At 48.7% G+C, this 22,641-nt stretch overlaps 1 protein-coding gene across 2 annotated transcripts in view; it reads right to left on the reverse strand.

Moving 5' to 3' along the window:
* Positions 1-490: 490 nt before the first annotated feature.
* The window catches only part of Swap70 (switching B cell complex subunit SWAP70), a 62,522-nt gene continuing 40,371 nt past the window's right edge, over positions 491-22,641 (reverse strand). For both annotated transcript variants that reach the window (XM_057779771.1, XM_057779770.1), the window contains 9 exons: positions 18,945-19,172; positions 17,522-17,668; positions 15,625-15,733; positions 13,340-13,521; positions 10,309-10,416; positions 9,039-9,205; positions 3,033-3,231; positions 1,985-2,081; positions 491-1,477 (listed from right to left, as the gene is read on the reverse strand). In XM_057779771.1, coding sequence (XP_057635754.1) covers positions 1,371-1,477; positions 1,985-2,081; positions 3,033-3,231; positions 9,039-9,205; positions 10,309-10,416; positions 13,340-13,521; positions 15,625-15,733; positions 17,522-17,668; positions 18,945-19,172 — 1,344 coding nt within the window. In that variant the 3' untranslated portion in view covers positions 491-1,370. The remainder of the gene's footprint in view (positions 1,478-1,984; positions 2,082-3,032; positions 3,232-9,038; positions 9,206-10,308; positions 10,417-13,339; positions 13,522-15,624; positions 15,734-17,521; positions 17,669-18,944; positions 19,173-22,641) is intronic.

A 22,641-nucleotide genomic window follows, 5' to 3' on the forward strand; every position in this document is an offset into this window, starting at 1 on the left:
CCAGGGATACTGAAATCCACTGGGGACATCATTTAGCCACAGGGGAGGCCCTGGTCCCCTCGGTCTGAAAGCCCAGCAGCTCCAACAAGGAAGATGACTGAGTGAGGTGGACGAGTGACCAGGAAGAAAACCACACCCAAGTTAGTTGCTAAGCTAAGGTTCCAGATACAGTGACATTCCACATACAAATCTAAACTTTACGGAGGCAACTATAAACATTAAATAGAATTACACTTTTATTAAGCAGCCCAAAAATCCTAAGAAAAACTTATAAGACTTCCATTGGCAAATGTTTTCCAGTCATGAAAGGTAGAGGTTTGTGGAATTCTATCCAGTCCTTATGTAAATGCCAGGAGCACTGAAGTCTATCCGCAGGCTTGCACACACTGGAATGGCCTCCTCTCTGCCCCATGGCAAGGCTGGACCAGGACACTCGGGTTCTCTGCTCTGTTACTGAATCCCACCTTTTCTGTAACATGGACATCACCTTCCTGTTTACAAAGTAGAGCATCGTGGCTGTCCACGTCCACTGTGCTCACAGACTCCAGCGAGCGTGAGAAGGCTGACTTACTGTTCTCAATCCCAGACCAGACTAGGGTGCAAACCTTCCTCAATACCCTCAAACAGGAAGCACAGAAACCATGCCCTGCGTCACCCACAGAGGAGGGAGAAGCAGACAGTCCTAGTGAGAGCCACAATCCCAGCCAGGATAAACAAGGCTCCGTTATCCTGTGACAACTCTACATCTGACCAGCCCCGTACAGCTTCCCACGGTGTCCACACAACCACCACTGACTTCAGTCAACAGTGCTTTCGCTCCTGGACGGGGGCTGGAGACAGGACAACCAGGGAGCTGGGTTGAGACACTGGGCCAGGGTCCAGTCTGCTCGAGGTTCGGGGAAGGGAAAGCAAATGAAGCCTGCCAGGTGCCAGGTGCACGATGCTCAGGGAAACAGAAGCCGGGGAGCTTCACCAACTGCGTCAGCCCGTCAGGTCTACAAGGGCAGTAACTGGTCAGAGCACCAACAAGGAACTTGTTGTGACTTGCCATGTCACCTGACTGGAAAAGGCAAACAGACCAGTCGATCAGTGGAGGAAATATACTGCCTGAGGAGGGGGCTGACCAAGACCAGCGGCTGCAGGGGCTGTGAAGATGGCAGTGGCGGTGGCCCTAAGCACGCCTGTGCCTATGTTCTCGCCCAGGAAAGCTGAGATGGTGCTAGAAGGTAAATGCAGCGTCCTCGGGACACAGACTCCCTGGAGTCCTGAGGGAAGAATGGTTAGAAGCAGCAAAGCCAGTGTCCTTGTCCTGGGCCTGGAGCCGGACTCCTCACTGACGACTGTGCCTGCCCTGGCCACTGGGAGAGCTGTCACTCCGTGGTCCTCTTCTCTTTCCAGCTCTTCTCTCTCTCCTCGAGCTCCGCCTGGGTGAATGCTGCGGGTCCCCAGTTGGTGATGAGGTGGGGCTTCTTCGAACCTAAGCAACAAGCATGCTTTCAATTCGGGGACCCTCCGCACGACTTTTCTACTTTACTTCACCTCTAAGGAATACCCAAAAGGGTCCTCAAGTCAAAAGAGCCACAAGATGAATGCAGAGAGGTCACCTGGGGCCACTGACTAAGGAGGACAAGCTGCTCAGGAGAGGCTCACAGGAAGCAGCTGGCCTTCAGGGTGACTCTCTGCCCCCGTGCCCTGGAGGAGCCCTGGGATTACGAATGTCATCCAGGTTTTGATGAGGACCTGAACTCAGGTGGCCAGGCCTGTAGAGCAAAACCTCACCCTGGGAGCCACCTCAAGGATGACCTCGTACTTCAGATCCCAAGCCTAGATGACAGGCACGTGCCCCTACCCCAGGCTTATGTGATGTTACATATACAACCAAGGGTTTTGAGTCCCTAAGACAGTTGCTGTTGCTTTTAATACAATTCAATCACATAAATACAATAGAAAATAATTAGATAATTATATATGTATAAAATATTACCTGGTTCTATCAATCGTATTAATCCCTCGTGATGGGCCACTTTGTCCTTCCAACTCTTGGTCGTATTAGTTGCCATCTCTAGCTTCTTTTTAACTCCCTGGAATAAAGGCGCAGTTTAAGAACGAGTCGCACGGACTGGCACCTGTTATACACCCGTGAGTGCCCTTGTGAAGTGGTCGGATCGCTCCGGGAGGAGGAGCTGTCATTCCCCCACTGCACATTTGCACAGACTCAGGCTCGGAGAACGAAGCCCCCTGATTCCCAGGCTCTCCCCAGCTCACCCATGTGCCAGTGCACTGCCTCTCTGCCAGGCCTGCCCTTCCCCAACCTGTCTCGTTGCTGTCTTAATTCTCTCACTAGAGCCGGCAGTCCCGGCTTCAACAGTAACCGGTTCTGCAGGAGGAAGGGGCTCCTCTCTCTGCTGGCACTCACTCAGGACATGGTCCCCATAGGCTCAGAAGTTTGAATACTTGGCCCCCAGTTGGTGGAGCTATCTGGGGAAGGATTAGGACAGTGACTCTGTTGGAAGGTGAGTCACTGGGGGTGACTCCTGCCACTCCTGTGCTTTCAGATGAAGATGTGGGTGCTCAGCTGTTCCGGCCTCCGTCCTTCCTTCTCCCGCCCCACTCTAACCACTGAAACCCTAAGTTCAACTGAACGCTATCTTTTATAAATCCCCTGCAGTGAGGTGTGACCTGCCCGGGGTGCTCCACCTGAGGGTGGAGCAATGGCTGTGGCCTACAGCTGCCATCCCGTGTGCCCGGAGCTAGTCTACGTCTTGGCGGGGACTCTGTCAGTTTGTGACTGTGTAAACATCCCTACTTAAGCAGGGACAGACGCCTCCATCCTCTGAGAAAAAAACAAAACAACAAACAAACAATAAATCCAACTTCCTCTTTCTTTTCTCTGCTCAACAAGAGGCTTCTAAATGAACGCTGGGGTTCGGCTGTTTGTTTGCTTCTGCAGGCAGAGCTGAGAGCAGAGCCCACCCACCCACAACCCAGCTGTTTCTAAGGAGCCAGGCACAGGCGTGCGTAAGTCCAGCCACCTCGTACTGCTCCAGCGCCTGCTTGCGCTCGAGCTCCAGCTGTTCCAGCTGAGCCATGGCCTCCTGCAGAGCCTGCTCCTTCAGGACACGCTGCTGCTCCAGCTCCTGCTTCTCCGCCTCTGTCGTCTGAATGGCCTGCTGCTGGGCCAGATGCCACTTTTCCAGCTCTGCCCGCTTAGAAGACTCTTCCTCCAACAACCTGCAATGCAGAGGACACTTGGGGTCACATCCTGCTGGAGACCCCTTCAGAGGACAGCCATCTAGTGTCCCCCGCCCCCATTTATAAAGAGCCTGGGAGCCAAAGGAGTATCTATCAGAGAGCAGCCTGCATGTCCTGCTCAAAGTATCCTTAGTCTTGTCCTCTACGAAGGAAAAGGCCGAGTGTATGCCAAGAACCGAGTCAAGCGTTCCCCACTATTTCACACAACCCACGTACGTGCCATTGGCAGTCACACTTGAGATGAGGACGTGGGACCTTAAGTCATCTACCTGCCAGTTGGCAGGGCCAAGCTCTGCAACTTGCCTGGTTGCTACATTAAAACGTTCCTTCATCTAGTAAAAGCCTATTACCAGCAACCCGGGGTACTAGCCCCTCGTCACAGACGAAACTATGTGTCTGCAAGGGCACCGCACAGGACACAGTGGACTTGAACACAGATGTGTGACGCCAAAGTGTTAGCTAGCGCAGCACAGCCTGGCTTGGATCAGCCAACTGCATTCATGTTTAAATAAATAAACCAACACACAGCCCAAACCCAAACTCTAGATGCAGACAGTACGGTTAGATGCCGGCACAAGTCTAACAAGGAGCCACACGGAGTCAAGTCATATGGCAGGGCAGCCACTGCCACTTGCAACATCTGCTTCCTGCAGGGGCAACAAGGAAAGAGGCAAGGACCACACCACCCTTCCAGACTCAGAATACTCCCTGGAGATACATTCGGGCTCCTGAAAGTCTCCTGGAACAGAGCGTCCACCACTGAGCCCGCACTGCACATGAGCCTGCCATGCACTGCGCTGAGCCCCACATTGCAGACGAGCTGTCATGCACTGCACTGCACAAGAGCCTGCCATGTGCTGTACTGAACCCAGCATGCACATGAGCCTGCCATGCACTGCACTGAGCCCAGCATGCACATGAGCCTGCCATGCACTGCACTGAGCCCAGCATGCACATGAGCCTGCCATGCACTGCACTGAGCCCAGCATGCACATGAGCCTGCCATGCACTGAACTGAGCCCAGCATGCACATGAGCCTGCCATGCACTGCGCTGAGCCCAGCATGCACATGAGCCTGGTGGCAGGGACAGAAGTAGTGCCAACACCCATCGCCTATGTCCATGGCAACCCCAGGCCCATCCCCCTTGTTCCCTGCCACTCTTCAAGGTCTGGCCACCTTCCCTCCATGGGACTGGGAACTATTTAGGAAGGCGCCCATAAATCATCTTCCTGCCTTCCCTCCTCCAAACTGGTTTCTGTGGTGGGCAAACTAACACTTCCACTCTTCTGTTTCTCAGCTCCCTCATTTACAGAGAAAGGAATCAGTCAGGCATGTGTGCATGCCCATCATCCCAGCCACTCAGGAGGCTAAGGCAGGGGGATCACTGTGAGCTGCCACGCGTGGGTGCTGGGACCTGAATCCTAGCCCTCCACAAGAGCAGCAAGTGTCCTAACCACCGAGCCATCTCCAGCCCCTCTACTTGTTCTTCTGATGGTTTCTTGGCCTAACACTATCATTCCAGCCTTTCTCTCAACATTTTCTTAATTCTGTACATGCTCTATCTTCCCCATCTGTGACGAGATAAAAGAACAGAAAGCCGCACGCTGAGGTCATGCTAAAACATGATGTCTGCATATCTAACCTCACCCTCCCTACTCTGAAGCTGGCAACCACCGTATGTTACAGATCAAAAAGCTAAAAGTTCAACACAGTACAATGCTACTCTAACATCACAGAGACAGAAAGTACCACGAGTGGAAACTAAGAAGCCACACCTCACCTGTGAACCCAGGCCCTAGCTGCCTCCAAACACGTGAAATGCACTGCAGCAGCTCGAAGGGAGGCAGCAGTGCGCACCACCTCACCAGGTACAACACGGATCCTTTCGGTCATCCAGAAACGATCCCCTGGCCTGAGGTGTAGCTCAGGGATGGGGGGCTTGCCCAGCTTGTACAAAGCCCTGGGTTCAATAGCAGTAATCCAGCACTCAGGAGGTGGAGACAGGAAGACCGCTGCACCCCGACAGCAAGTCTAAGGACAGCCAGGGATACATAAGACACTTTCTCAAAAATAACAGTAATAATTCCCTGGGCACTTAGCCACCTCGCACACGCTGGGTGCTGCCTTAGCTGCTGGGAATGTGAGGAAGGTGAGGCTGCCTGGACTTCTCCCATGGGCCTCGTGTACACAGAGCAGAGCGGCCTCAAACTCGCAGGCATCCTCTGCCTCGGTCTCCTGAGTGCTGGAATTACAGGCATGCACTACCATGCCTGGCTCAAATCTAAACCTTTGTTTGTTTTGTTGTTGTTTTTCGGTCCTGGAACTAGCTTTTGTAGACCAGGCTGGCCTCGAACTCACAGAGATCCGCCTGCATCTGCCTCCCGAGTGCTGGGATTAAAGGCGTGCGCCACCACCGCCCAGTTCAAATCTAAACCTTTAATGAGTAAAGTTAGTGAAATAGATTATGACCCAGCTTCCAGAACTTTCCAGTAAGGTGCTAAAAGTTTGCTTCTGAATCTCCTATCAGATAAGCATCAAATTTATACTTTAAAAACCAAACTTTTAGTTGGGCAGTGGTGGCCCACGCCTTTAATCCCAGCAGTCAGGAGGCAGAGGCAAGAGGATTTCTGATTTTGAGGACAGCCTGGTCTATAGAGTAAGTTCCAGGACAGCCAGGGCTATACAGAGACACCCTGAAGAGAGAGACGGGGTGTGGGGGGGTGGACGACACCCAAAGGAAAGGAGAAAGGGAGGGAGGGAGGGGAAAAGGAAGGAAGGAAGAAAGGAAGGAAAAGGGGAAAAAAATGAAACAAACAACAAACTTCAAGCAAGGCATGGTGGTGCACACCTTTAATCCCAGCACTGAGGAGGCAGAGACAGGCGGATCCGAGAGTTTGGACCAGTTTGGTCTATACACCAAGTTCCACCTGAAGCTACATAGTGAGATCATGTCTTGAAAAAAAAAAAAAACTTTATTTTTTTGACAAAAAAAAAAAAAAAATCAAAGATCCATGTGGTCTTCCTGCCGACCCTTCCAGCCCATTTCCAATCTTCTGTGCACAGGTGCAGCCCCTGCAGCCTCACCTCACTTTCTGTCTCATGGGGGAACATGATGAGCTGCTTCCTGCCCATCACCATGCCTTCCCAGCAAGAATGGCGAGTCCATTCTCCCTCTGACCCACAAGCTCATTATCAAAGCAAGAGAAAAGTCCCCGGTGCAGCAGGCGTCAGCGTCCACACGGGAGAGCTGACTCCAGAGTTTCTGAGTCGTCCAGTCCTCTGCAACTTCATCTCTGCTGCCGCATCTCATTCCCTTCGAGACTACTGAGACAGAGCGCCTTCCCCATAGACTCCGTGCACAAAAGTAATCTATAAACTTCAGCACAGAACAAATCAGTGGCTCAAAATATGTCTAGTGTCACTCGAGAGTGCTACTCTTTGGAAGTGATGGGATTCACACCTTCTCCCGAGTGTCAACAGCACCAGCGACTGCTCCACATCGCTGGCTGCAGCATCTGTGCAATGGCTCTCTCTCCTTTCATCTTTATGTGGGCTTCATGGACTGGACTTGGGTTACCCGGCTTATGCAGCAAGTGGCTTTATCCACTTTATCTCAATGGCCCCAAGTTAATTTTTTCAAATGATAAATTTGATGTCTCTTAATCATACTTTATGTGTGGCTGCACGCCAAGGGGCATATGTGCAAATCAGGCAGCAACTTCGGGGATTGGTTCTCTCCTCCCACCACCTGGGCCTCAGGGATCAAACTCAGGTCACAAAGCTTGACTGCGAAGGCCTTCACCCACTGAGCCAACTCACCAGACCCGTCACATTGGACAAGCTGCTTTTCCAGTTTATCTTTCTAATTTTAGTATTTTAAGAATTATCACCATGTATATGTGTGTGAGTGTGTGTGCTACGGCGTGAGTGTGCACGCTATGGGTGAGTGTCTGCTATGGCATGAGTGTGTGCGCTAAGCTGTGAGTGTGTGCTACGGCGTGAACGTGTGCTATGGCGTGAATGTGCACACTATGGGTGAGTTGCGCAATGACGTGAGTGTGTGCACTATGGTGTGAGTGTGTGCACTCACTTCAGCCCAGCCCTTGTTACTACAGACCTGGCTCGGCTTCTATTCTGCTCTTTTGTGTGTGTGTGTCCTATAGCGTGATCAGAGCACATGTGAACACATACAAACATGGTTCAAGTCTACACCCTCTAGTACCAGTTACTAAGGACAAAGAGGGGACAGGAGGAACGGCGAGTGTGTGCAGTATGGGTGAGTGTGTGCACTATGGGAGTGTGCGCTATGGTGCAAGTGTGCGCTATAGCATGTGTGTTTGCGCTAAGGTGTGAGTGTGTGCACTATGGGTGAGTGTGCGTGCTATGGCGCACGTGTGTGCTATGGCGTGAGTGTGTGCGCTATGGGTGGTGTGCGTGCTATGGCATGAGTGTGCACTACGGCGCGAATGTGCACTATGGCGTGTGGAGTGTGGAGGTCAGTGGACAACTCTGTGAGTCAGTTTTCTGTAGAGAGCCGCGTGGAGTCACACCTGATGGCAATATGTAGAGATCTGCGTGGAGCAGCACCTGATGAGCCAGCACGGCTCCCACCCTCCGCAATCCCGAAAGCGAGTGCTCTCTGTGATAATCAACTCCTAATATCAACTTAGGCGTGACTTATATCACGCAATGATTGTCAGCTGCTTGCATATGCGTGGCCCTATGGGCAGTGCCCACCTGGCAATCTGGGGTTGGCGGCCCAGGCCTACTTAAGGGCTGGGAGAGAGAGAGAGAGAGAGAGAGAGAGAGAGAGAGAGAGAGAGAGAGAGAGAGAGAGAGAAGGAAAGAGAAGGAGAAAGATTGCTGTGAATAAGATCCTGAATAAACTGCTTAGCAAGAAGAGCTCCGGTGTTGCGTCTTCCTTGCTGGCCGAGGGGGACCGCGACAGTTTTCTCCTTCCACCTTTACATGGGTGGCAGGACTGGAACTCAGGACATCAGGCTTGCTCAAGCATCTTTTACCTGCTGAGTGATCTCATTAGACCTTTCTTTTCCTTCCCAAGGTTTGAATGACATCTCCTGCTTCTCCACACGAGGACTGGCAGTGCCCACCTTCTGAGTGTTCCCTAACACAGGGAGTGGGCCATTGCTCACAGCCCAGGTTCATCTATGCTGCCTTCCGCAAGGCATGAAGAAGCAAATAGGAGAACGTGCTAAGCCAGGCCAGCTCCTCATCCCTCTGGGGGCTCATTTTGCTTTGTCCTCCCGGATGTTACAAAGACCCAAAGCAAATTTTTCTCTGAGAATGTATCACGATTGTAAACCTGACTTTAAAAGAACAAGGAGGCGTGAATCTAGTTTCGAAGCTTCTAAAGCCTGGATTTCAAGTAGTAGCTACTGAAGAAATGGTGCCAATCCCACACTGCCAAACAGAAAGTGTGCATTCCCTCCTTATCCACAAAACCTCTGCCACACCGGGCCTGAGGCAGCTCTGCCTCTGCACCAAGGTTGCTCAGGTCTGGACTCGGTGACAAAACCAAGCTTCTTCCAAAGCTGATCTGGCTGATTGACATTCTGGAATAGAGTTAGCACACCACAGCCAACACAGCCAACACACTGCTCTCGGGCACAAGGCCCTTCTCTAGACCCCAAGCAAAGGTTTCTATAGCCCAGGACCAGGAGAAACATCCAACCAGGCCGACATCCAGAGTCTCCAGACTTCTGCCAGTGTTAGAACCCAGAGCAAGCAAAGCCAACGAGAGCAGGGGCTGCAGAGCAATCTCCACCTGGCCTGAAGCTTGCGCACCGTCTCCTCATCCTGCCGGGCCTGCCTCTCGTCCTCAAGGGCCTCCTGCAGCTTCAGGTACATGTCTTCCAGCTCCCGAACTCTCTGCAGATACTGCTCCAGTTCTGAGGACTTCTGGGCAACCTGCTCCTCCATCTGCTGTCTGATCTAGAGGACAAGAGGATTGTGGTCTTGCTTAAATGCAGGCGACTTCTTCCCCGGGGTAAGGCGCCCATCCCACCTCTACCCTTGACTAAAGATGGAGGAAATTTAAAGTGTAATTTTTCTTTAAATTCTTTTCTATTTTAAAGCCAAAACCTCTCTACCTATCTTAAAGAGTGAGCCTTTGTCCAGGCAGAGCAGCTCATGGGCTGCAGGTCCCGCTGCCTCTACCCCCTTCCCCGTCCCTGGGTACCAGTATCTTAGCAAGTGCATGGCTTCCCCTTCTGGACTGAAGAAGTTTAGTCCCTGTCTTAAAAAAACAAAAAGACAGGGCTGGGGTACAGCTTACTGGCAGAGTGTTTACTTAGCATGTGTGAGACACAGGGTCAATCCCCAGGACCCTGACACACACGCGGTCACACATTTTGGTGTATGTCTCTACAGTGTATGAACTCTATCACTGTGTTCTCAGGAGAACCCCGAGAGCTCACAGAATGACCCAATGCAGGAAGCACACATGGATCACACGTGTGCTCAGGGAGAGCACTGAGGAAGGGCGGCTGGGAATCCTCCATACACCACACTGCCTTCCTCAACACAAACAGGAATCTCAGCTCTGAGCATCCAGTGACCAACAGTACCATCGGACCACATCCAGACATGGGCTCAGCATGGCACGGCACCATGGGAGATGTGTGCTCCAGGAACCAGCTGACTCCACAGAGCAACCTGGACCTTGGCAAGGCCAGGACGGCAACCAGAGCCCTGAGGTCTCCATGTTATGAGGAGAAATGCCATGAATTTAGTTTATGTTCTTACAGCTAGTCACCGTCCAAACCAAAGGACCCTGGTTAACGGTCGTTGCGGGATGACAGGGACACCTCAAAGTAAAGAAGACATGTAACCACACAACCAAGCATTTATGCATGCATACGATTCTACGCAGGGGTCTGAGGTGCCCATCCTTTCCCTCTACCTCTCGGATGCACAGAGGTATTGATTAAGAATACTGCACACACAGCTCCCCCACCGCCACCGCCACTCATAGCAAAGCAGCTCACGGTGGCCCCCAGGCTTCCCGCAGCACACGCAGCAGCTCCCAGCCTTACCAGCTTCTCCCGCTCCAGCTCCGTGCTGAACCTGGTCTGTAGCTCCGCTTGAGTCTGCAGGCGTTTCTTTTCTTCATCTGCAGCACGAGATGCCGCTTCCTCCAGTTTCTAATCAACCAAAACCCGTCCCCAGAAAAGCAGGATCGTTACAGTGGAAGAGAGCGCCTTACTGAAGCATAGGACAAGAATCAGTCAATAAAAATTAAATACAACCTAGGAGATACACTGGCATGCCGTCCAGCCTTCCCGGTCGGCAGATAAAACAAGCTCAACAACTTGATTCTGAACACTGCACAGAGACTGTGAGGACGGCCCCTGGCCCACAATCATCAGCAGTCACACTCGGACAGTTCGACCTAGCTCAGAGCCTCCTTGTCACCTAGCACACTATTCCTCAGGTTCCGCTTCCAGATGGCTGCCACAGGGAGCTTCCTCAATTGGTTAAAGTTATTTTAAAAAACAGAACAGAGCATCGTAAAGCTTTGCAGACTATCCTAAGGGCACACTCCAGAGGAGAATATCCGTCTAAGAAAACCCATGAGGAGCTGGGGTTGTGGCTTGCTGGTCGAGTACTTGCCCAACGAGCAAAAGGCGCCATAGTTGATCCCACCCTCAAAACCAAAATACAAACAAGCAAACAAAAACACTGAAAACAAAACAGCAGCAAAAGACAATCACCCGGATCTTAGAGCCCCTCACTCTCCTGGGCAAGAAGGAAGTGCCTGCCATTCCTGGCTGCTAAACCAGAGACAAGGGCGCCCTCTAGACGCTGCTCGCAGCCCAGGCTACAAAAAGCAGGCCGGGTCACCAGGGTCTCTCTCACTTGTGGGCAAAAGCTCCAAAGGAGAAGAAAACAGAGGTAACAGCAGGCTGTGTCCTCTTCCTAGCAACAGAGCTCTTAAAGTAGGAGTATAGATCCAAGAGACCTGTGCTGCTCGCACCACCCAAGCTCACACACCTGGCAAGCCTCCTGCTTCAGCCTCCCAAGTGCTGGGTTGCAGGTATGTGCCGTCACACAGGCCCAGCCTTTGGTGCAACTTTTCGCTCTTGGAAGAAAGTAGGCTCTGTGGTTCTCACCAAAAGAAGGGACTTTGTTATACAAGATGTACAAACCTAAGGTCACAGTTGAATACAATAAAGATTGGGTCATAGGAGGCTGGCAAACCAACCAGACGAGTTAAGCCGGGCAGAACCAGAAAGGCCCGGCTAAGCAGAGCCCTCACGGAATAGGAACAAGTCTCAAAGACGGGCCTTGAGAGGACACTGGCCTGAACTTAAGCCCAGACTGAGCCTAGTTACTTCTGAAGGCACTGCAGAAAACAAATCGAACACCCAGAGATCGGTGACCTCTGGCACTTAGGGGCGAGACAGCTTAACAGGAGAGACGGCGAGCACTTGGGGGTCACTCCAGGTGACTGTGGCAATGCATACCCCCGACTAAGTCTCTGAGGAGAGGGTGGAAAGGCCACAGGGGTCCAGGAAACAGCCCAGCCAAGCCACTGAATAAATAGCCAAACAATGACAAGCTGAGGGCAGGGGTGTCAGGATCAGCATCCTTAGTTCCTATAACACGTTATCTTCTAAAACATGCAGTTTTCAACTAAAAAAAAGTATGAGAAACAGGAAAGTGTAGCCCGTAAGTAGGAAAAAACAGTCAATAGTCACTGCCTTTGAAGAAGCCCAGGGCATATCCACAAGGCCGGTCCTGTAAATACGCTGAAGAGAATGAAGGGAAGTCCCGGTTAAAGACACCGTGGAAGGAACAACACCTCATCGAGCAGGGAATGTTAATCAGGAAGCCAAACAGATATGGCTGGACTGTGATGTTTGAGAACCAGGGCTAGCGCTCGGCTGGAGAACCTGCGCAGCGTGGGGAAGCCAGGGAGCCAGGACTCTCCAGCGCCACAAAGGACAAGGCATGCTGCAGCTGTGATTTCTGAATTTGGAAGGTGTAAGCAGGAAGATCAGAAGTTCAAGGCCAGCCTCCCAAAGCCAAAAGTAGAAAGCTAGCCTGGGCTACAAGACCTTTTTTGTTTGTTTGTTTGTTTGTTTTTAAATCAACTAGAGAGGCTAAGCAATCTATTTGGGCTTCAGAAGACTCCACTAACGAGATCCACAGAAATTATGCAGTCAGAAGAACAGAAAAAAGCAAGAATAAACAGCTTCAGAGAATGCAGGCACTTTATGTACGATATTCTGTCCAACAGAATATAAGGGAAGAGTGAGCGGGAAGAAGAAATATCTGAAGAAATAGGTTGAGACTTTAGGCAACACAATGGGAAACCTTGGTCCACAGTCTGTGAACTCCAGGCAGGGGCGAGCAGATTGCTGAGTTAAAGGCCAGCTTGGTCTACACAACCAGCTTCGGGCCAGCCAGAGCTACATATTGAGACCCCATCTTAATAACAACAGCAAGACCCACGAACACCGCAGTAAACCCACTGAAAGACAAAAGTCCTTGAGAGCACCAAAACACCTAGGCCTGGAGTTAACCCCACAGCTGACTTCCCTCAGAAACACGTGACTAGTTCTAGACAAAGTAAGTACAATCTGGCTGCAGCAGGTAACTGCCATGTCCAAGAACACAGAAGTCCTATAGCAGAGTGAAGAGCACCGCTGAGATGGTGGTTTTTCCTTCAGCCCAGCCCTCATGACTACAGACCTGGCTCAGCTTCTATTCTGCTCTTGTGTGTGTGTGTGTGTGTCCTATAGCGTGATCAGAGCACATGTGAACACATACAAACATGGTTCAAGTCTACACCCTCTAGCACCAGTTACTAAGGACAAAGAGGGGACAGGAGGGACGGTGAAGAGCTTTAGTAGGCCCAGAGGCTGGACACCTTCAATCCTCTAATCTCCTGAGAACTCAGGTCACCAAACCTCTCCCTGAACTCTTGTCCTAACATAGGGAGTGGGTGAAGCAAAACTCTCCTAAGGCTGGTGGCTTGGGCAGCTCCTAAGGCTGTGGCTTTGGTATAAAGAGAACAACACTGCCCCTGCCGTGCCCCAGGCCTCTCCGCCCTACACCTACCTTCCTCACACTCTCCAGCTCCTGTTGCTTGTTTTCATTAGCAGCTTGGAGCTCCTTCATCTGCCGTTCCAGCTCCTCCTGCTCTGCTAGCAGCTTCCTCCGGAGCTCTTTCCGACGCTGGCGGGCTTCCTTGTGTGGTGGGGGGCTGCCCAGCTTCAGCAGGTGGACGGTAGAATGGATGGCTAGAAGGACAGGAGAAAGAGGAGGCACTGCACTCTTACGTGTAACACTCGAGTGATGGGGAGATGGGAGCTCATTCCGATCCTGCCCGTGAGCAGTGGCGTAGCCTGGGAGGCATCGGCTCTCCAGCCCCTACATGAGGCTGTGTGTACTGAAGTCTCCTCCGAGTCTGTGCTTACAGACTCTTCACTGGGAACACTACAGGACCGGCCAGGCAGTGGTGGCCCACACCTCTAATCCCAGGTGGATCTTTACGTTCGTGGCCAGCCAGGTCCTCAGAGTGCGTTTCAGGACAGCCAGGGCTACACAGAGAAACTCCAAAACAAACAAACAACAACAACAAAAAAGAACTTATGACACTTTCAACTCCCTTCTATATACTTTTTTTTTTTTTGAGACAGGGCTTCACTATGTAGCCTCCTTGATCTGTCCTCAAAATCACAGCAACCCTGCTTGCTTTGGTTACCAAGTGCCGATACCAAGCACCTGGCCCTTTTCTACTCCTAAATAAGGACTCAGCACTCAGCAGGTAAGCCTGGAGACCATCTGATCCTTGGGACCCACAGAGGCATCATGAACACCCATACACACAATGACAGCAAACAGTTTATAAAAGCCAAGTAAAATTAAGACACACTAAGGGCAGACAATCAAGTTCCTAGCATCTGATGGCAGCCTGCTACCCTGATTCTGTCTTCATCTACGTCTTATGAGACCTCCCCCATCTGTGTGTGACCTATATACATACCACAGTCATTGCCATTTACTGAAAATCTACATACAGCATAGCACACAAGGGACTTCATAAGACATGTGTATATTCTAGATGCACACCATTTACATACAAACATTACATATAAAAAAATCTCATTTCTTTTGTCTTTCTCAGATTCCTTTACTTTGTGTATGTATTTTGCCTGCATGTATGTGTGTGCACCGTGTATGTTTGATGCCCACAGAGGTCAGAGGAGGGTGTCAGATGTCCTGGACTGGAGCCAGGTCCTCTAAAGGGCCAGCCAGTTCTCTTAATCGCTGGGCCATATCTGCAGCAGCTTTTCTGGTTTGTTGAAACAGAATTTGACTCTGTAACTGAAGTTGGCTTAAACCTATTAAGTAGCCCAGACGGGCCTCAAGCTGACAACAACTCACGGCCGCTGCCTCCTGAGTGGTCGGATCACAGGCACAAACCACCACCCCCGGCTCTTGGTGTTTTCAACCACTTAAATTTAATTTCTTGGATTATTAATACATACTGTTTAAATTCAAGAAGTGTGAACAGACATTCAGGAAGGCGTCTGCCTACTCCTATCCTCCAGGGTCTGGTTCCGGGCCATCAGCAACAGTGCTAACCATTTCTGCTTCTTCTGAGATAGGTTAAGCAAAGGGACAAGTCTACACATCATCCACTTCCTTTTATGCTAGCACAATGCTCTCTCCTCAACTTATTGGTTTCTTGAGTTACTTAAAAAGCTCCTGAGGCTGGGCGGTGGTGGCGCACGCCTTTAATCCCAGCACTCAGGAGGCAGAGGCAGGCGGATCTCTGTGAGTTCGAGGCCAGTCTGGTCTACAAGAGCTAGTTCCATGACAGGCTCCAAAGCTACAGAGAAACCCTGTCTCGAAAAACCAAAAAAGAAAAAAAAAAAAAAGCTCCTGAGGTGTTCAAAGCCACTCCATGAATTCCTTTTCTGCCTTGCGTAGTAACAAGATATCTTTAATGTTTTTCATAAGCCTAAAGGGGGCGGAGGGAACCCTCTCAGGGGCTGGGGTAATAGGACCTAAAATATATTAAGTATGCAAATAAACTGGCCAAAAAAGGGGGAACTCGTGTTTCCTTGATTTTCTTTCGAATGCGGCATTAGCCATGGCATAAGGAAGCAACCCTGTGCCAGCGTCTTCTGTGAGCTTTGAAAACAGAAAGCTGGGACACTCATTGTTCTGCTTGTTTTGTTCATTTTTAGGCAGGGTCTAAAGTAGCCCAGGCTGGCTTGGAACTCCATGCAGAGCTCCAGACCTCCTGTGTCTACCTCCCAAGTGCTAGGATTCAAGCCGTGTGCCCATGCCCAGTTCTGCTCTCCAGTCTCATGGAGAACAATAAAAAGTCCTACCCTGAATCCACTCTTGTTTCTTCTTCTTATCCGAAGCGCTGATTTCAAAGGTCTTATCAAAGCATTTTATCAGGAAAAGACACTTCTTTCCATCTTTGTCAGGCAGAGACTAAAACAGAAAGTATGATTAGTTCTTTAAAGTTCTATTCTTTCTTGTGTTGAATTATTAAAAAGCAGCTGGAGAGAGAGAGAGAGCGCAGAAAAAGGCTTGATCTGACCTTAGGTGAAGCCATGTTTATTCATGGTGAGGGGCATCTTTGTTACCCACATGTGTAGATGCCAAAACGCCCACAGAAGGAGACAGGACGTGGCCTTTTCTAGGAATGGAGATGACTTCCACAGTCCTCAAGGCAAACTGGGAAGTGTAGTCCTTCAGCAGGAAACTGTCAGTTTGTTTACAGAGACAGGACTTCACAAACAGGACCTCATTAGGCTAACCTTGAACTCATGACCCTTCAGGCCCAGCTTCCCAAGTGATAGGATTACAGGAATGTGACACCACACTCAGCTAAGTTTTCTTCTTATGTATTTCAATTCATGTCTTAACTATTTATACAAACAGCTGAAACTCAATGCCATTGAAAAACACCTACAAATGCAGCCCACGTACGATGACAAGGACCCGGGTGGGACGCCGCATCTATAAAGGAAAAACTACAGCAGCTGGTGAGGAAAAGAGGCCGCATGCTCTCTGCTTTTGAGAGAACCGCCTTTTCACTTGAGCGTGTCCCCTGCAAGAACCCAGAAGGGACCCTGACATAACTCTACCTGCTATGGCTTTTCCTTATACCCGGGGTGTTACCACCAGGGCCCTGTGGTTCTTAGCCTCTGTCTTTATGAGTAATATAGCTGACCTTATGGTAATTGTGTAGGTCTCAGGTTAGCTGAATATAAGCAAAGCCCCTGGTTGGCACCGCTTCACCCAGAGCATTAATTCATCTCTGTACCATTTCTATAGGTGAGTGTGGACTCCCGCATTCTAAATGTTCTTCGACAAATACAGACACTAGGTGGTTCACATACAAACCAAGTCTAAAATCAAATAAAAAAAAAAACAGTATGTTTTGAGACACGGTCTTGCTACATAGCCCTGCTAAGTAGATCAGGCAATTCCCCAGCCTCCTGAGTGCTGAGATTATAGATAATGCCACATCATCCAACAGAAATTGTGTTCGTGAGGACTCCACATCTTTATGGAATTAATACCTAAAAAAAAAATAAGTCACTCAAGACAGGCGTGGAGCCCCACAGCCATAATCCTAGCGGTGTGTAGAAAGAGGCAGAAGGACCAAGGGTTCTAGGCCATAGTGAGTTTAAAAGCACCTAGACTACGTGAGGTCGCATAAATACATAAATATGTCTCAAAAAGGAAGTGAAGTGTAGTAGCCCAGGCCATTCCTGCTCCTTGAGCAGCAGAGGCAGGAGGATGAGGAATTCAGGGCCATCCTTGGCTACATGGTGACTTCAAGGACAACCTGAGCTACATGAGACCCTCTCCTCCCCCCTTTAAAAATCACCCAAAATACTAATTCTAATGATGAATCTTCTTCTATTTGCTTTACTCAAAATGCCCCAGATCTTTTAGTTTACTGATAATTTCCAATGTTATTTTACACATTTTTTGCCTCTTTAATGCCTTGCTTTTCTTTAATAATTGATTCCTCAAACACAAATCTCTCAGATTTAATCCCTATACTCCCAAGAATAAGGCAGAAAGTAAATTCATATTAGGTACGCATTTGTCAGCCATCTTTAGTTTCTGTTTAGAAGTCACAGCGACTATCCTTCATTCTGGGAAGGCTGGGGATTGGCTGGCGATGGGTCTGGAGGAGCGAGGGCATCTGTGGACAGCAGGGGGCAGCAGAGGCAAGCAGGCGGAGCCGCCACACCCACTCACCTCCACACAGCAGTTCTCGTCCAGGAGGATGTCTCCCTTCTTATCCTTCAGGTCCTCACTCACGTAGTAGGAGATTATGTTGGGCTTTAACACAAACCACCGCTCGGTCCAGTTTTTCCTTTTGTGGCCTTTCTTCATCATGTAGCCCTGTGAAAGAGCAAACCTAATGTAGACACGCGTGATTGTATGTGGAAGAGCTTGGCGGGCCTTCTCGGATTGTCTTCTTTACTCCCCTCTGACACCCGGTCCTAAATACACACATGTCAATGGTTTTCACCCGTGCAGATCATGAACTCGAGTCTCTGAGAATCTATGAAGGCCAGGGGCATGATCCCCAGTCAAATCTACATGACCACAAAGAAAGTCTCTGCAAGTCACATACAGATAACAGAACCTTTGGTATTAATAAACAGTGAATTTTCCTAAACTGTCTTACCTTTCAAGATATTTATTGACATATTTATAGGTAAGCGGAAATGTCTGGGATTTCCTGGCACCAGAAGGAGACCTACAGGTGTGTGGACAGAGTGTGTCACATACTTCCTCGTAATACCAAAACCTATACAAGTTAAGACTTAATTAATACTTATTGATGGACTCCATCAGAAAAATAGGAAGAAAGGAGACCATAATAATTACCTGCCGAACAAAGAAAGGAGTTGAGCAGGGAACCCGAAAGCGGAGTTATTATTTGATACAATAACATAAGATGTGTGAAAGACCCACATCTATATCCAGGCATAGTGGTGCACACCTTCAATCCCAGCAGGCACCTGGCCTACAAAGTGACCTCCAGGCTATCCAGAGCTACAGAGTGACAGACAGCCTGTCTCAAGACAGACAGACAGACAGATGTTCTAGTTAATAAGTATTTAGTTCCTACATATATATCAGGTACTACGTTGAGTGATAAGAAAACAAAAATATTCTGATAAAATAAATATAACTGCTATATGAAAGTATCTCTTTCTAAAGGTAATTGTCTAGTTCATGTAAAATTCATAATTGTCATGTAAAAACATGAGAGTACTTTTAAAAAGTTTGTAAATTTGATTAACAGTCCCTTCAAAAATAATAACTCCTCAATTCTTAACTGTACTTCAAAACTGTGCCAGTAACTCCAAAACAGGAGCCTAGGGCCAGAGATACAGCTCAGTCACAGAGCCCTTGCCTAGAATACATGATGCCTTGGTCCAGTCCTCAAGATCACAGCAGGGCACGGTGAATCCTAAAACTCTAATAACAGGGAAAAAAGAAACTTTCTTTTTGTTCTAAATCATTTACGGAGTATAAGCGACTTAGACCATCTATACAGAAAAGAAGAGAGGGAGTGAGGGAGCACAAGGAAAGGGGAGGAAGAAGGAAGAAGTTATTTTGTATCAAACTCTAAAGAGGACCGAGAGTGGGGTCACCGCCCTCTTACCTGTTTCAGCACATCTAAAATAAGCTCATTGAAGACTTCGTTAATGGCCATAGACACCGTCTGACGATCCATACCCTTGCTAAACTGTCCATTTCCAATCAGCTCAATAAGTTCCCATGCAGAAAGGCCGTCTTTACTGTCATCGAAATTTATTTTGTAATGTTCAAACTGTTCTTGCTGCCAACCTCCTCCCATAGCTTCTGTAAGTTTCTTAAGCAGGTATTCAATCTGTAGGGGGAAAAATAAATATTTTCTTTTTTTAGGATTTTTTTTATTTTTTATTTTTTTATATTTTTGGCTTTCCAAGACAGGGTTTTTCTGTAGCTGTGGCTGTCCTAGAACTTGCGCTGCAGACCAGGATGGCCTCACACTCGCAGAGATCTGCCTGCCTCTGCGCCTCTGCCTCCTGAGTGCTGAGATTAAAGGTATGTGCCACCGCTACCTGGCTCTTTTTTTTTTTTTAGATTTTGTGTGTGTGTGTATGTGTCATGACCGCTCTGTGTAGCCCTGCCTATTCTGGAACTTGTTCTGCAAACCAGGCTGGTCTCAAACTCAGAAATCCCCATGCCTCCTGAGTGCTACAACTGAAGATATACACACCACCACATGGATAATTATTTCATATTTTTAACATAGATATTTGTGTCATTCGCACTATTAGAGTCAATTCAGGAAATACTCTTTCAGGGTTTCTCTGTATAACAGCTCTGGTTGTCCTGGAACTTGCTCTGAAGAACAAGCTGGCCTCGAACTTGGAGATCCGCCTGCCTCTGCCTCCTAAGAGTTGGGATTAAAGGCGTGCACCACCACTGCCCAGAAGGAAATATTCTTTATACTTCCAACAGAGTAAGACCCTCCCTTTGCTGGGGAAAGCTGTATACATAAAACACCAGCGGTTGTTCTCTGCTGGCCTAGAAGGAAATCAAGAACTGACACCCCACAATTTGCACATCATGTCTGTATGCATACAGAGCTAGGGAAACCTATAAACACAGCACACACAAACTACAGTCACCTCGTTACTCTGTTGGGGTGAATATTTCAATATATCAAGAACATTATGCTTTTCTTCTTTTTTTTTCCTGTTGTTTTATTCTAAAACAGGGTCTCGTGTAGTTCAGACTGGCCTCAAACTCACTATGCAGCAAAGAACGATCCTGAACCGATTCTCCTGCCCCCACCTCCGCTGTACTGAATTACGGAGACAGGCAGCACCACATGGATCTCACTGAACATGTGTTAAAGTAAATAAACATCTCACACACACAAGTTATTCCCTAATTTACAGATCTCCTGTGTAAACCAATTATTTCCTGATGTCTCCATCCATTAGAACACTGGTGATGTTATAAACGTGACTGGCTTCCTAGTGTGAGCCAGAAGGGCTTACTAAATCTTGAAACATCAGACATTATGTAGGAGAATAGCTGGGGTGGGGAGAAGAAGGGAAGAAACAAGGCAGCGATGACATGAGAAGGTTGCACTGTGTGTCAGTATTCCCAACACTGCTTCTCCTCCTACCTTCCCCATGTTCTCTCTTTGATATATTTCTAGAGCATATTCATCGTACAAGTTGATGGGTTTGACTATGGAAATTCCACACATGGACTGTGCTCAGATTCATTCCGGCTCTTGTCCTCCCTGTTCCCTCCCCTCATTACTGATTTCAGTTGGTGTGATATCATCCACAAAAACCCACACCAGTATTCTAGGTCCTCACCACTTAGATCAAACCAGTAACAAAATGCTACTGACATTATCCCCAAGATCAGTGTTTTCCACCATGAATTCAATCAGCACTTTTTGCAATGGAATGAAAAACACTCTAACCCGCCCACAACAGAGCCAGATACAGCTTTACAGAAAGGTTTTATGTGCATACTTATGTGTGCTGGGTCAGGCTATAAAATGTTTATCTTCTTATAAGTTTGAAATGGAAAGAAAATATTTAGCCGGGTGTGGTGACACACACCTTTAATCTCAGAATTTGGGAGATTGAGGGAGACAGAGCTCAGCTTCAGGCCAGAGCTGCACAAGTGAGACTCTGTCTCCAAAAACAAAACAAAGCACAGAAGGAAAAAGAGAGGAAGGAAGGAAGGAAGGAGGGAGGGAGGGAAGAAGGGAGGGAAGAAGGGAGGGAGGGAGGGAAGGAGGGAGGGAGGGAAGAAGGGAGGGAGGGAGGAAAGGAGGGAGGGTGAAAAGGAGGGAGAGTGGAAGGAGGGAGGGAGGGAGGGAAGGACGGATGAAAAGAAAGTCCCTTTTTTCCTGCTGGTTCACAAGTAAGTTCCTCCTCCACCATCTGCTTGCTTCAAGTCTCCCACTTGGCCCTCTATAACAAGGCTCCAGGTGCCCTCACACTGACCGAGCAGATGCTCTAGCGAGCGCTAAGGCAGGCCTGCATTCCCTGCACCCTCTTCTGTGTCCCTCCCTGCTGTACTTGGTGTGCTGTGTTCCGTTTCTGGTCCTCATCTGCTTTTCCACCATTTTCTGAATTCCTCACGGAAGGGGCTGTGCCCCATCTAACTCTGAATTCCCAGAGCTCAGCAGAGGACATAAGAAAGCCAGACTCAACTCACATCTAAAATGAAGTAAGCTGATATCCTCACCTGTGAAATGGGACTAACAACACTCCTCATAGAAAGAGATAAAAGAAGACCCACAGAGAATGGTTTGCACAGAGCTGCCCAGCAGGCAGACCATCGAGGCTGCTTCCCCTCGGCTCCGGGTGACATATTATACAGTCACTTAGAATTATATTTGAGAAAGCAAAGAACGCAAAGTTAAGCAGACCTGTGGCTTCCCCTGCACAAGCACCATACAGATCGTCTGGCAAACATTCCTCAGAAATGTTTGAAAATCTTTAGTTACAGTAAGACTTGGGTGTTCACTTTTCTGTTTCGTTCTTTGCATCCCCATTAATGTGATTGTAAAGTGGTTTATGGAATGATAAAGTGTAACAAGAAAAGAAGGCAAAGAAATTTATATTCGCTAAATACCCCAAGTTCAAAAACTGCAAGTTCTAAAGACTTAGCTTAGTGACGATGCTCCCTTGGGATAAAGATTATGAGGGCATTGAAAAGTGTGAGATGCTAACGAATGCTACTGCGGAAAAGAAGCACTCTGTGGCCTTTCCCTTCTCTTGCTGAAGATGTGCCAAGGGCTGTTTAGGAACAGATGATGGAAGAGGAAAAAATAACAGGAAAAATGACTGAAGTCAAGAAGAGACTAAAGACAAAACAAGAAAATTAAAAGAAAAGGAAGGAAGGAAGGAAGGAAGGAAGGAAGGAAGGAAGAAAGAAAGAAAGAAAGAAAGAAAGAAAGAAAGAAAGAAAGAAAGAAAGAAAGAAAGAAAGAAAGAAAGAAAGAAAGCAGTAAGAGTCAGGTTGGCAGCAGGAAGTTCAGGAGTTCAAAGCCAGCCTGGGCTGCATAAGCCACTGCCTTACCCTCCAATCACGTAACAAAGGATAGTTATATAAATAAAGGTTCAAGGAAAAATAAGCAGTGACATTAACACACAGAGAAGCCCTAATCCCTAATAAGAAGGCTCTAGGCTGCGGGCTGTGACTCAGCTCCAGACAGCTTCAGCTTCGCCTTCCCCATGCCCACCTGCACAGTCAGGAGACAGCCTCAGCTCCGCCTTCCCGACTGCTCTGGATGAGGCACCTGCACTTTCCAACTCTGGGCTCCTGGCTTCACC

The sequence above is a fragment of the Chionomys nivalis genome, chromosome 8, assembly GCF_950005125.1.
Source record: "Chionomys nivalis chromosome 8, mChiNiv1.1, whole genome shotgun sequence".
NCBI classification, from domain to species: Eukaryota; Metazoa; Chordata; class Mammalia; order Rodentia; family Cricetidae; genus Chionomys; species Chionomys nivalis.